General features: G+C 53.2%; 2 protein-coding genes and 1 pseudogene across 2 annotated transcripts; all 3 read left to right on the forward strand.

Annotated features, from left to right (window-relative positions):
- The first annotated feature begins 403 nt into the window (after positions 1 to 403).
- LOC117841513 (uncharacterized) lies at positions 404 to 2,485 on the forward strand. Its single transcript, XM_034721906.2, has one exon. The coding sequence runs from the start codon at positions 475 to 477 to the stop codon at positions 2,068 to 2,070; it is 1,596 nt and encodes a 531-aa protein (XP_034577797.1). The 5' UTR covers positions 404 to 474; the 3' UTR covers positions 2,071 to 2,485.
- A 3,069-nt stretch (positions 2,486 to 5,554) lies between these two features.
- On the forward strand, positions 5,555 to 7,323 carry LOC117841515 (cinnamoyl-CoA reductase 1). The gene is made up of 5 exons (XM_034721907.2): positions 5,555 to 5,855; positions 5,950 to 6,104; positions 6,214 to 6,396; positions 6,497 to 6,849; positions 6,950 to 7,323. Exons 1-5 carry the CDS (start codon positions 5,711 to 5,713, stop codon positions 7,122 to 7,124), a joined length of 1,011 nt encoding a protein of 336 aa, XP_034577798.1. The 5' UTR covers positions 5,555 to 5,710; the 3' UTR covers positions 7,125 to 7,323.
- A 1,689-nt stretch (positions 7,324 to 9,012) lies between these two features.
- LOC117841514 (cinnamoyl-CoA reductase 1-like) lies at positions 9,013 to 11,041 on the forward strand (annotated as a pseudogene).
- The last annotated feature ends 448 nt before the right edge of the window (positions 11,042 to 11,489 follow it).

Raw genomic sequence — 11,489 nt, forward strand, 5'->3', positions numbered from 1 at the left:
CCAGATTGGTTGTTGGGGAAAAGATCCTCCACAAAGAAAGAGGAGCGCGGGCGGATTAATGGAAAGAAATGGGAAAAGCGAAAAGAAAAGCCTGGCCCACCGCACCAACACACACAATTGACACGGACACCTCAATCCCAACTGTCTCCACACGCCTCCCGACGCAAGCAACGAAGGGCAGCCGAGGCGAGCCCGGCCCGCCAAAATCCCCGCGCCCCGCGCCCCACGCCACCCCGCCCCACCCAGTCAAGCAACCCCTCCTCCGAAACCGCCACCCTTCCGGCCTTCCAGAATCCCAGCGACGGCCGCTAATCACATCGCGCCCCCACCCTAACCCGCCGCTAATCACATTCCCCCACCACCTACACTATAACACCCCCTTCTCCCCCACCCCCGCGCACCCCCCCCCCCTCCAATCTGAAATTCTCCACCCAACCCTAGCCGCCGAGGCATCCCCGCCTCCCGACCGCCGCCATGGCCGAATCCGGCGACTCGTCCCCGCACTCCGCCGCGGCCACGGACGACACGCACCACGAGGGCTCGGACGCCTCCGCGGCGGCGGCGGCGGCGGCGCCGCCGCTCCCGCCGGCGAAGGTGCGGCTGATGGTGAGCTACGGGGGGCGCATCCAGCCGCGGCCCCACGACAACCAGCTCGCGTACGTCAACGGCGAGACCAAGATCCTGTCGCTCGAGAGGCCACTCCGCTTCGCCGACTTCGCCGCGCGCCTCGCCGCGCTCGCCGGGAACATGGGGGACATCTGCATCAAGTACCAGCTGCCGGGGGAGGACCTCGACGCGCTCGTCTCCGTCACCAACGACGAGGATCTGGAGCACCTCGTCCTCGAGTACGACCGCCTCCACCTGCTCCGCCCCGCGCCAGGCTCCGGCGGCGGCTCCAACCGTGGATCCACGCTCCGGCTCAGGGTCTTCCTCTTCCCCGTCCAGTCGCCCCCGCCGCCGCCGCCGCCGGCCGGCCTCCTCGAGCCCAAGGCGGAGCGCCACTGGTTCGTCGAGGCGCTCAACACCATCCCGCAACCCAAGCAGGAGACGTCTCCGTCGCCAGTCCCCGCGCAGCAGTCGCCGCCGCAGCAGAAGCAGGAGTCGGTGTTCGCGCAGCAGTCGTCGCCGCCGCAGGCGAAGCACGAGACGGTGTTCGTTCAGCAGCCGCCACCGCAGACGGTGCTGCAGATGGCGCCGCCCCAGCCGCACATGGTGCTAGCGGCGGCGAGCCCCGACTACCTGTTCGGCCTCGACAACGGCTTCGTGCCTCCCCCGGCGGTGAAGGTGAAGGACCCTGCTGGCGATCCTCCGACGGTGAGGGAGAACGTCCCCGTCGAGTTACCCGCCAAAAACGACGACCGCCATCCCAACCCCGCGGGTGACCACGTCGCTGTCTCCCCCGTCGTCTCACCTGCCGAGTTCCAGCGCCAGATCCAGGAGCTCGAGAAGCTGCAGGTCGCCGACAACGCCACCCACCAACCACCTCCCGCCTCGGCATCTGCTCCGGCCGCCGCCCCCGCCCCGGCACCCGCTCCCGCCGCCCTCCCGAGGAACGGCAGCGACGACTCCCTGACCCGCGCGTACCCTCCCGCCACCGCCACCCCACCCGCCAACGCGGACTACTACCTTCCAAAGTTCCCGGAGAAGCCCCCAGTTCCACCGCCGTCATCCGCCCCTCCCGCGACGGCCTACCTGCAGGTGCCGGGCAGGTATACATCCGTCGCCCCTGGCTCCGGCGCGGACCATGCCCCCGTCTTCTTCATCCCGGCGCCCCATGGCTACTTCGCCGCCACCGCCTCCCCAGGTGCGACCTCCTTCCCCGCCATGTACGCCGTCGCGCCACCCAATGCCAACGCCAACGGGAACGGCTCCGCCCCCTCGGCCGCGGTGTCAAACGCGACGGCCTACGCCCCTGCCCCGCAGGTTGCGTATGACAGCAATGGCCGCGCCATCTACTACACCAGCATGCTGCCCCAGTATCCTTCTGCTGTCAATGGCATGTCGGCGGCGGGTGCAGTGCTCGGCACAGAGCCCGCGAAGCCGGTGGCAGTGAAGCCGACCGTCTCCTGATCACCACCACCACAGCTTACCTCACCTTATCGCCAATGGATCAAAGGAGTTTTCCAATTTTTCTTTCATCCGCCGCCCGTCAATATGCGTTAATACTGCGTCAGTTGGATTCGTTATTGTCTCTAGTATTCACCTATATTTTTTTCCTTTCCTCTTTTAAATTGTCTAGAGTTTTTTGGTTTGGCGTTCTGGGTCATGATATGATGCAAAAACTATTAGTAGTTCTTTGGTGTGCTTAGATGTACATACAGAGTCTGTGGACATAATGGATAAGTATTATATTAGCTTACTGGAAGAGTTGGAGTTCAGTCGGGTTGTTTAACAATCTTGGGGTGTCAGCTGCTATTTGTTAATTCTTTAGGGTTGCTGTATCGATTAATGCCAGAAGTTCAGTGCGGGCTAATTGGCCATGTGATCTCTCGGTATTCTTGCACCCTCTGTGATGGGCGTGTAACCTGTTTCTTTGTCAATTGCTGCTCCCTTGTGGGCAGCTGCAGTGGTTTCCAGCTGATCACGGGAGATCAGCATGGTGCATTTATGTATGGATGTACTGACTACTGAGGCAAATGTTGGTTGTTGCTATAAAGTTAGTCACTGGTGGTGTACTGTTGATGTGCGTATGTTGAATGCATCAAACCAAATCTTTCGACCAGATGAGCATCAGTTCGGTTTTAACTTGCGTCCCAGGTGTTGGATAAAATTGTGATGCGTCTGCTTCTAGTTTGACATGTCAGTGAGCGCGATTGGCGCAGATAATTTTCCTTCCGTTCTGACTTGTTCAATCCTTGTTCATAATTAGTCTCTCCATCAGATTGGTTGAGCCAGATCTGCATGGAGCTGCATAAATGTGTACTACGCCTTAGAAATGACACTCTGTTGCAAGTAGCACGAGTCACAATCGTTGAAACTGAGGCTCATGTCTCCTCCCCTCTTGAAAGGCGACAAAGTGCATCGCCTTGTTCCCGCCCATTGTCACCTCCATGCTTCCTTCCCGAGCGTGCTGCATCGTTGATCTCGGATGCCTTGCATCGCAAAGAGGATCTTTCATTCTTTCGATGTCCATCAAGGTATCATGCCGATGCCCCTTTTGGGCAAAGACGTTTAAGCTTCTGCGGCGACATGGCTTTTGACCAAAGCCATCGTTCATGCCCTTTCCCTGTGCGAATGGATTGTTGCGGCTTTTACCACCTGATGAGTGATGACTCCCTGGCTTGGACCATGGTCTCTTCTTCCTGGTCTGGGATCAGCACTTGAGCCCCGGCAGGAACCGTGGCAGAGCTTGGATCAGAATCCTCACCATGTGCATGGCCAGGTTTGGCCCCTGTGGGTGCAGCAATGTGAAGTCGGAGCTGGAACTGGAAGACGAGCGCTGTTCCTCTTCAGCTGCTGCTGTTGAGCCACTGGGGCTGTCGAGCTGAACGAGCAGCATTCAGCAGAGTCTGCAGTTGCACTGCATGCGCATTGGAAGGCACATGGAAAGGCGTGGTGCTCCATCCCCCTTCACACCGATCGGCATGCTGCCGAGGTGCTGGGTAGCTTAGCTTTGAATGCCAACTCGTTTGGTTGGATATGGTTGCTGCAGGTTACCGGGCATTAATCCTGTTTGGTGATGGCGCTCATGTGCCTGATGTGAGATGGCAGCCTCAGCCGGTGTGGTGAGTTGCAGGAGGACGGAAGGTGGTGGCTGCAACTGCAACTGCCCAGAAGCATGGGTGCCATTAAAATGCTTTCAAGCCCTATATGGCTGTGCGTATCTGCTGCAGTTCAGTGACGCTTCACTCGCTTCGTCAGAAAGCGATGGCGTTGCTACTTGCTTGTGTGTTTCTGCAGGGGTGATGTGAGACGGCCGTTGATTGCTCGGAGAGTGTGCTCAGGTTTATGTTCTGTGCAGACCAGCTGCGGGAGGAGATGTCGAGAGGAAGGACGCCGCGCGAGAGGGAGGCGGGGCCAGGGCAGAGGAGAGGAGTAAGGAAAGGCTGGGTTGCTTTCGAGCTGTTTGTGCTGCGCCCATCGTTCCCCTCCGCATGATTGTTGTCCTGCGAGCTGTCACGGGATGATGATTCGCGCCCGCGCGCTCGGCAGTGCATGCATGCACTGGTGTCTGAAAGCGCAAGCATGTCTAGCCTGGAGTGGATGATTCCGACGATCTTTTTTAATGCAAAAGCACTAGTGCATCGCGTCTCTGATTGATAGGGTTCAAGAGGTGTCTGAAAGTTTATGAAAATTATCATTTCTAATGGTTGGAGGTGGAAGATAAAGGCAGAGTTGGCTGTTGCAAGTCCTTCACTTCATTGAGCTTATTATAGCGCCTGGCTCTCTCTGCTGCACGCCAACGCAGACTGGGATTGTCACGGTAGGATAAGTATGCCCGTGCTGAGAGTCTTCAAGAAGATCGATGGCATGGCTGCGAATCATTTGCTCGTGTGAAGACTGCGGGTGTTCAGTTCAGCGTTCTCTGAAGAGGACGGTTGCCAATCCTCACCGGTACTCGCTGTAGGCTCTGCTGACTTCAGAAGACTACCTGTGCAGGTAATTGTGAACTACTCCTAAGCATTTGGAACACAAATCGCAGGGGCCCTGGAGCATGTAGGGCACGCATGGGCACAGTTTATTTCCTGAAATTGGGCCTTGAAGCTTGGTATATCTATCAGTAGCCGTGGCCGGCCTATGCCGTGAGGGGGGAAGTGAGTCCCAGACTCCCAGTTAGCTGTACAGGTCGGGCCTTTCGGAACCTGAAAGAAATTGGGCCGGCAAGAGAAAATAAACAGCGTACATGGGCCGGAAGTTTGGTCCACCGCGTGCTGCAGCTTTACCCACTCCACTCAACTGCCGACTTGCGCCCACAAGAAATGGCCCGGGCCGGTTGCGCAGCCCACCGGTGGGTCTGGGTATCTTTGAGAGAGGAGAAGCACGAGTTGCTTCTCGCCTCATCCCTCCTGCCACCGGTCAAGAAAGACGTCAAAAGGTCCACGACTCTCAAACATGGGGGCAGCAGTATGCTATACAATCCTGTCAACTGCAAACCATTCCTGCCATTCCAGGAAAAGCAGTTGTGCTGTCAGCGTCAATTCGCCAAGCCATTCCTGGATCGTCTTCTGGTCAGCTCTCGGCAAGACATGCCACTTTGGGAATTCAGAATATACCTGTGCCGGTTTACTACTTGTGTGGCATGTGGAGTGCGAAAAGATTCTCAAGGTTTTGGACTCCCACGGCGTGCCAAAGTTGGCTTGGCGATTCCCTCTCCCGAGGACGGAATCTGCGCGCGCTCTCCACGCGGCTGCGACGCCCCTGAATTCGCCCAAACCCACCGGCCAACCCCCACGCCGCTGAATGAACAGAGGAGTGCACCGGAAACCTCCCGTCGGGTCGGCGCCATGCCACGGTTCGCGCCAAGGAAGGAAGCCGCAGTTGCGCCTCCCCCAACCACGACCTCTCGTCCTCGCCCCGCGACAAGTAGTGGCAGCACTGCCTAATGCCTGCCGGTATAAATACGAGCAGCAACCATACAGGCCAAGGTCACACAAGAAAACAAGATTGATAGTTCGATACAAGAGCAACAGAGAGATCGAGACAGAGTACTGATCTGATCTGGTCTATCCCAAACACATTCTTCTAGCGATTCAGCTTTGGAAGTTTCACCATGTCGTCCTATTCCAAGGCCAGCAATGGTGAGGAACAGCAGCAGCTGGTCTGCGTGACGGGAGCAGGCGGCTTCATCGGGTCGTGGGTGGTGAAGGAGCTCCTGCTGCGCGGCTACCGAGTCAGGGGAACCGCAAGAGACCCTGGTCAGTACAATTTCTTTCTCGGTTACTATCACAAATTCAGAGTAGCGCTGCATAAACGTGCTAAATTTTTCTCCCTGGATGTTTGGATGCGCAGCCGACAGCAAGAACGCGCACTTGCTTGCTCTGGAGGGGGCCAAGGAGAGGCTCACCCTGTGCCGCGCCGATGTCCTCGATTTCGACTCCCTCCGCGCCGCCTTCACCGGCTGCCACGGCGTATTTCACGTCGCCTCCCCGGTGTCCAACGACCCTGTTAGTTTTCACAAATCTCTACTCCTACCACCTACGGCACATTGTTCCTGTGCTAACTCGAATTGAGAAGCCATGTTCTTACGCTGCTTCTCCTCGCGATGAACTGCAGGAGCTGGTGCCGGTGGCCGTGGAGGGCACCAGGAACGTGATCAGCGCCGCGGCGGACGAGGGCGTTCGCCGGGTGGTCTTCACCTCCTCGTACGGCGCGGTGCACATGGACCCCAACCGGAGCCCCGACGCCATCCTCGACGAGACCTGCTGGAGCGACTACGACTTCTGCAAGCAGACGGATGTAAGCTGTCACTGCCAGCCAGCCTCTCTTGATCCTCTGTTTTTCTGCCTCATCCACTGCTTCCGTCGCGTACTCATCCGTGCTTGCGTCGAAAACACAGAACCTGTACTGCTGCGCCAAGATGATGGCGGAGATCACGGCGACGGAGGAGGCGGCGCGGCGCGGCCTGCAGCTGGCGGTGGTGGTGCCCTGCATGACCATGGGCCCGATGCTGCAGCAGACGCTCAACTTCAGCAGCAACCACGTGGCGCGCTACCTCATGGGCACCAAGAGGTCCTACCCCAACGCCGTCGCCGCCTACGTCGACGTCCGCGACGTCGCGCGCGCGCACGTCCTCGCCTTCGAGCGCCCCGAAGCCCGCGGCCGATACCTCTGCATTGGCACCGTGCTCCACCGCGCCCAGCTCATCGCCATGCTCAGGGAGCTCTTCCCGCAGTACCCCGTCACCGCCAAGTGAGTTTTTACACGCCATGGTCGACCTCTCTCTTTTCGTCGGCGAGCATCGTTGCGTTGCTGACTCGTGAAAATCTCGTGCGTGTCTTGGTCTGCATAGGTGTGAAGATGACGGCAAGCCAATGGCGAAGCCGTACAGGTTCTCCAACCAGAGGGTCAAGGACCTGGGCATGGAGTTCACTCCGCTGAAGAAAAGTTTGTATGAAGCGGTGGTGAGCATGCAGAAGAAGGGGCACCTGCCTGTGATCAGAGAGCAGCAGCGTGCGTACTTGTAAAATCCTGGGACGTTGGGATTTCCCAGATGAAATAAACAGGGAAAACGAAGCAAAAGTGAAGGGACAGAGATGATACAAGCATATAAGGAGATTTGAAATTTAACACAGTTATTCAGGTGTATTACTTTCTTGGTAACAAAATTCTACCAGTGTGTATAAGCATTCTTAATTGTTTGATATCATGTAAACCTTTAAGTCAGGATGTCTCTTCCCGTTACTTACTCAAAATTTAATTCTGCCTATATGAAGACTGCCGGATGAGTAAATCTATAAAAAACCCTTAAAAAAAGTTTTTTGCAAGTTTTTTTTCAGTTGCACACACAAAACAAAATACATTAAAATCCCAAATAAAACGATGCAAACAAAATAATTTTAGTGGACTCCCAACAAATAACTAAAGTTATCGTGTACTATATGTATACAGTGTTTTCATTTTTATTGATGTCATGCTTAAACAAACCAAATTACACGCCAAATATCACAAAACACCACTAGAAAAATCGGGGTAGCGGAAAATAATTTACATTGCAACATGGTATCATAAGTCGCAACACCTAAGTGCAGGAAACATTGAAGAAGACATGTCTTTATATAGCAAACACCACTATATTTTTTTATAGATTTTGCATTTATCAAACTCTTGGAAATTTATCGTATCTCAAACTTCTAAAGGTACACACACTAAAATTTTTTAAGGTTCCATGCGTATCACGACTAAGAAACAAATTCAAGGCAAAAGAAGAAGTTCACTAGATTTATCTCCCTCAACCACAACAATTTCGACTATTGAGATCATTTGTTTTTTTCCTTACTAAGCAGCTTTCAGCCGGTCAGCCCGAACCATCAACCGCGCATCCCATGTTTCAGTCTACAGTATCATCTTCTCTTCTTTTATTAGGGGTAGCAAAAAAAAAGAAAATTTTCTCGCCCCTGGCTGTAAGGGTGGGCAATTGGTTATTACGGTATGTTTTCAGTTTTAAAGCTAGAAACAAAATAAAAATTAAGGGAAAACGATTTCGAAGTTTAACAACCACTTTTTTCTCCGTTTATGGATCTTTTGGTTTTAAATCAATAAGACTACGCACACCTTTTAAATTCAATCTATTAAAGAAAATTTAGATGACACAGAAGATGATGCTACGGACATGATATTGCTATGTGTTCCGACAACAACATTTATATTAATTCAGGGGAATAAGACACTACGCACACTTAGCCGTACATTAGATATTATGCAGAGACTACACTAGATATGCAGCACATGAGAATGAAACATAAAACGCATGAGAATGAAACATAAAGTATGGTCCTGAGAGGATCAAGTACACGGCACAGTACCTTGAGGATCAATATAATAATTTAGACCTTAGCAGCCTAAGACAAAGTTAATGGTCCAACTTCCTTTGATTCTACGTTTCGGTATTCATATGTGTCCATAAATAAGAGTGATTTTTGTTGAAACATCCAAACTCTGATTCAAACAATATGAGTGATGCATTTTGCCCCCATCGCCAAGCTCCACGACCAAGTTCTGTAATTGGATCGTTTGGTCAGCTCCGGCCAAGTCATGGCGCTTTCGGAATACTGAATATACTACCGTTTTACCAGTTCTAACGGCAGTGATCGAACCCCGGATGTGGACCGACGATTTCTGAAGGTTTTGGACTCCGCGACGTGCCAAAGTTGCCATCGTGATCCCGTCCCGTCTCGAGAGAACGGAAAATCAGTGAGCTCTCGTGCGGCTATTACGCCGGCCGATTTGCCGAAACCCATCGGCGGCGCCCCGGCCCCGCCGCTGAATGAATCCGGTGGCGGCGGCGCCATGCTACGTCTCGCGGCTGCACACAGCTCTTGCGATCCCCTTCCTAGCTGTATAAATACGGGCCGGGGCGCCATCCATACAGGCCAAGATTAAGAATAATCCTTGGTTAGATTTATACTGTCCTAATTTAGCCAGTAGCTAATTTGCAATTGAGTGGTTGTACAGCCAGCTTGATTATGCCTTATAATCATCTGCTTAAGTAATGCAATAGACTCTGTAAAAGCTGCCAAGTTGACAGCGCAAATTAAGTCCTTTGTGTTCGTGTGTTCTTAGCCGTGAGCAGGGACGTTGTTTCTCCAGCGTGTTTCTGACATATACGAGCTCGATCCAAGACTCGAAGCAACAGAGTGACAGATCAGATACTGATCCAATTCCATACACATTTCACTAGCAAGCTAGCATCGATCGCAAGAGAGAGCCATGTCGTCGTCCTATTCCAAGTCCAGCAATGGTGGCGAGCAGCAGCAGGAGCAGCTGGTCTGCGTGACCGGAGCAGGCGGCTTCATCGGTTCGTGGCTGGTCAAGGAGCTCCTCATGCGCGGCTACCGTGTCAGGGGAACTGCAAGGGACCCTGGTGAGCTAGTGAAGTCTCTTTCTTTCATCCCACCATCACAAATTCAGAACAACGCTGCAATGATAACAACGTGCTCGTTTTGTTTTGTCCCTGAACGAAACAGAGGATAGCAAGAACGCGCACTTGCTTGCTCTGGAGGGTGCCAGGGAGAGGCTCACCCTGTGCCGCGCCGATGTACTCGACTACGACTCCCTCCGCGCCGCCTTCACCGGCTGCCATGGCGTCCTCCACGTCGCCTCCCCGGTGTCCAACGACCCGGTTAGTTTTTATGCACAAATAACCCTCTGCATACTCCTAGCTACACAGAACATCGTTCACGCCCTTGCATGCTTACGTGTGATGGCTTGCACGAGCTGGTGCCGGTGGCCGTGGAGGGCACACGGAACGTGATCAACGCCGCGGCGGACGAGGGCGTGCGCCGGGCGGTGTTCACCTCGACGTACGGCGCGGTGCACATGGATCCCAACCGGAGCCCCGACGCCGTCCTCGACGAGACCTGCTGGAGCGACTTCGACTTCTGCAAGCAGACAGGCGTAAGCTGCCATTGCCAGCCTCTCTTCTTCTCTGATTTGTCTCATCCATTATCGCAGTGCCTGAATTACATCGAAACCGTGCGCGCAGAACCTGTACTGCTGCGCCAAGATGATGGCGGAGATCACGGCGACGGAGGAGGCGGCGCGGCGCGGCCTGCAGCTGGCGGTGGTGGTGCCGTGCATCACCACGGGCCCGATGCTGCAGCAGTCGCTCAACTTCACCAGCAACCACGTCGTCCACTACCTGATGGGCGCCAAGAGGTCCTACCCCAACGCCGTTGCCGCCTACGTCGACGTCCGCGACGTCGCGCGCGCGCACGTCCTCAACTACGAGCGCCCCGAAGCCCGCGGGCGATACCTCTGCATCGGCACCGTGCTCCACCGCGCCCAGTTCATCGCCATGCTCATGGAGCTCTTCCCGCAGTACCCCGTCACGGCCAAGTGAGTTTACGCCATGGCGAACCTCCTCTGTTTCCCTCTGTTGATGCGTTGCTGACTCCGCAAACCTCGCGCGTCTTGATGATATACTAGGTGTGAAGATGACGGCAAGCCAATGGCGAAGCCTTACAAGTTTTCCAACCAGAGGCTCAAGGACTTGGGCTTGGAGTTCACTCCACTGAAGAAAAGCTTGTGTGAAGCGGTGGTGTGCATGCAGAAGAAGGGGCACCTGCCTGTCATCACAGAGCAGCAGCGTTCGTACTTGTAAATCCGGGCACGCTGAGATTCCCCAGATGAGATAACACAGGTCAAACGAAACAAAAGTGAAGGGAAGAATCATATAAGGACATTGCAAATTTAGCGTATATTTTTTCAGTTATTCATGTGTATTACGTTCTTGAAAAAAAAACAATTTCTACAAGTGTGTATAAGCATTCTTATTTGATATCATGCCACATGTAAAGGTTTGTGATCGGTAATAAGGTGCTTATGGGTCAACGAAAAGATAAAAAACTGAAAAAAGTACTGCTTCTGTTGGCATTTGAATTCATGATGTCCCTTCCCGTTATTACTCAAAATTTAATTCTGTCTGTATGAAGATTACCGGATGACTATATAGTATAAAAATGTAATATAAACGCCGTTCCTTCATTCTAGGGATAGTAGAAATTAAAATCTCAGGTTGATTATATAGTATAAAAATGTAATATAAAATCCTCTGGTTAAGTAATAGAGTACCAGCAAATAGCTTACGTTTTTAGAAAATTTTTGATACCAACTTCATATTTTTTGGATTTGAAATAAATTAGTTATGATTTTTTATCAAATCAAAACTTTTTAAATTTCTAGAAAATGCAAAATCACCCAAAGGGTCAAATCTGTTCGGTTTTGATAGTTGGATGGCCCTCCTTATCCGTTTTTGTAGTTGTGGGTTGAAAATCATACTTCTATTATAGTATTTGTTGGGGGGAAATATTAACGATCCCCTAAGACACCAC

Source organism: Setaria viridis, chromosome 1 (genome assembly GCF_005286985.2).
Source record: "Setaria viridis chromosome 1, Setaria_viridis_v4.0, whole genome shotgun sequence".
NCBI classification, from domain to species: domain Eukaryota; kingdom Viridiplantae; phylum Streptophyta; class Magnoliopsida; order Poales; family Poaceae; genus Setaria; species Setaria viridis.

Coding starts and splice junctions, on each gene's coding strand:
- LOC117841515 (XM_034721907.2), top strand. CDS start 5,711: ATGTCGTCCTATTCCAAGGCCAGCAATGGTGAGGAACAGCAGCAGCTG. Junction 5,856..5,949: donor GGGAACCGCAAGAGACCCTG/GTCAGTACAATT, acceptor TTGGATGCGCAG/CCGACAGCAAGAACGCGCAC. Junction 6,850..6,949: donor CAGTACCCCGTCACCGCCAA/GTGAGTTTTTAC, acceptor TGGTCTGCATAG/GTGTGAAGATGACGGCAAGC.
- LOC117841513 (XM_034721906.2), top strand. CDS start 475: ATGGCCGAATCCGGCGACTCGTCCCCGCACTCCGCCGCGGCCACGGAC.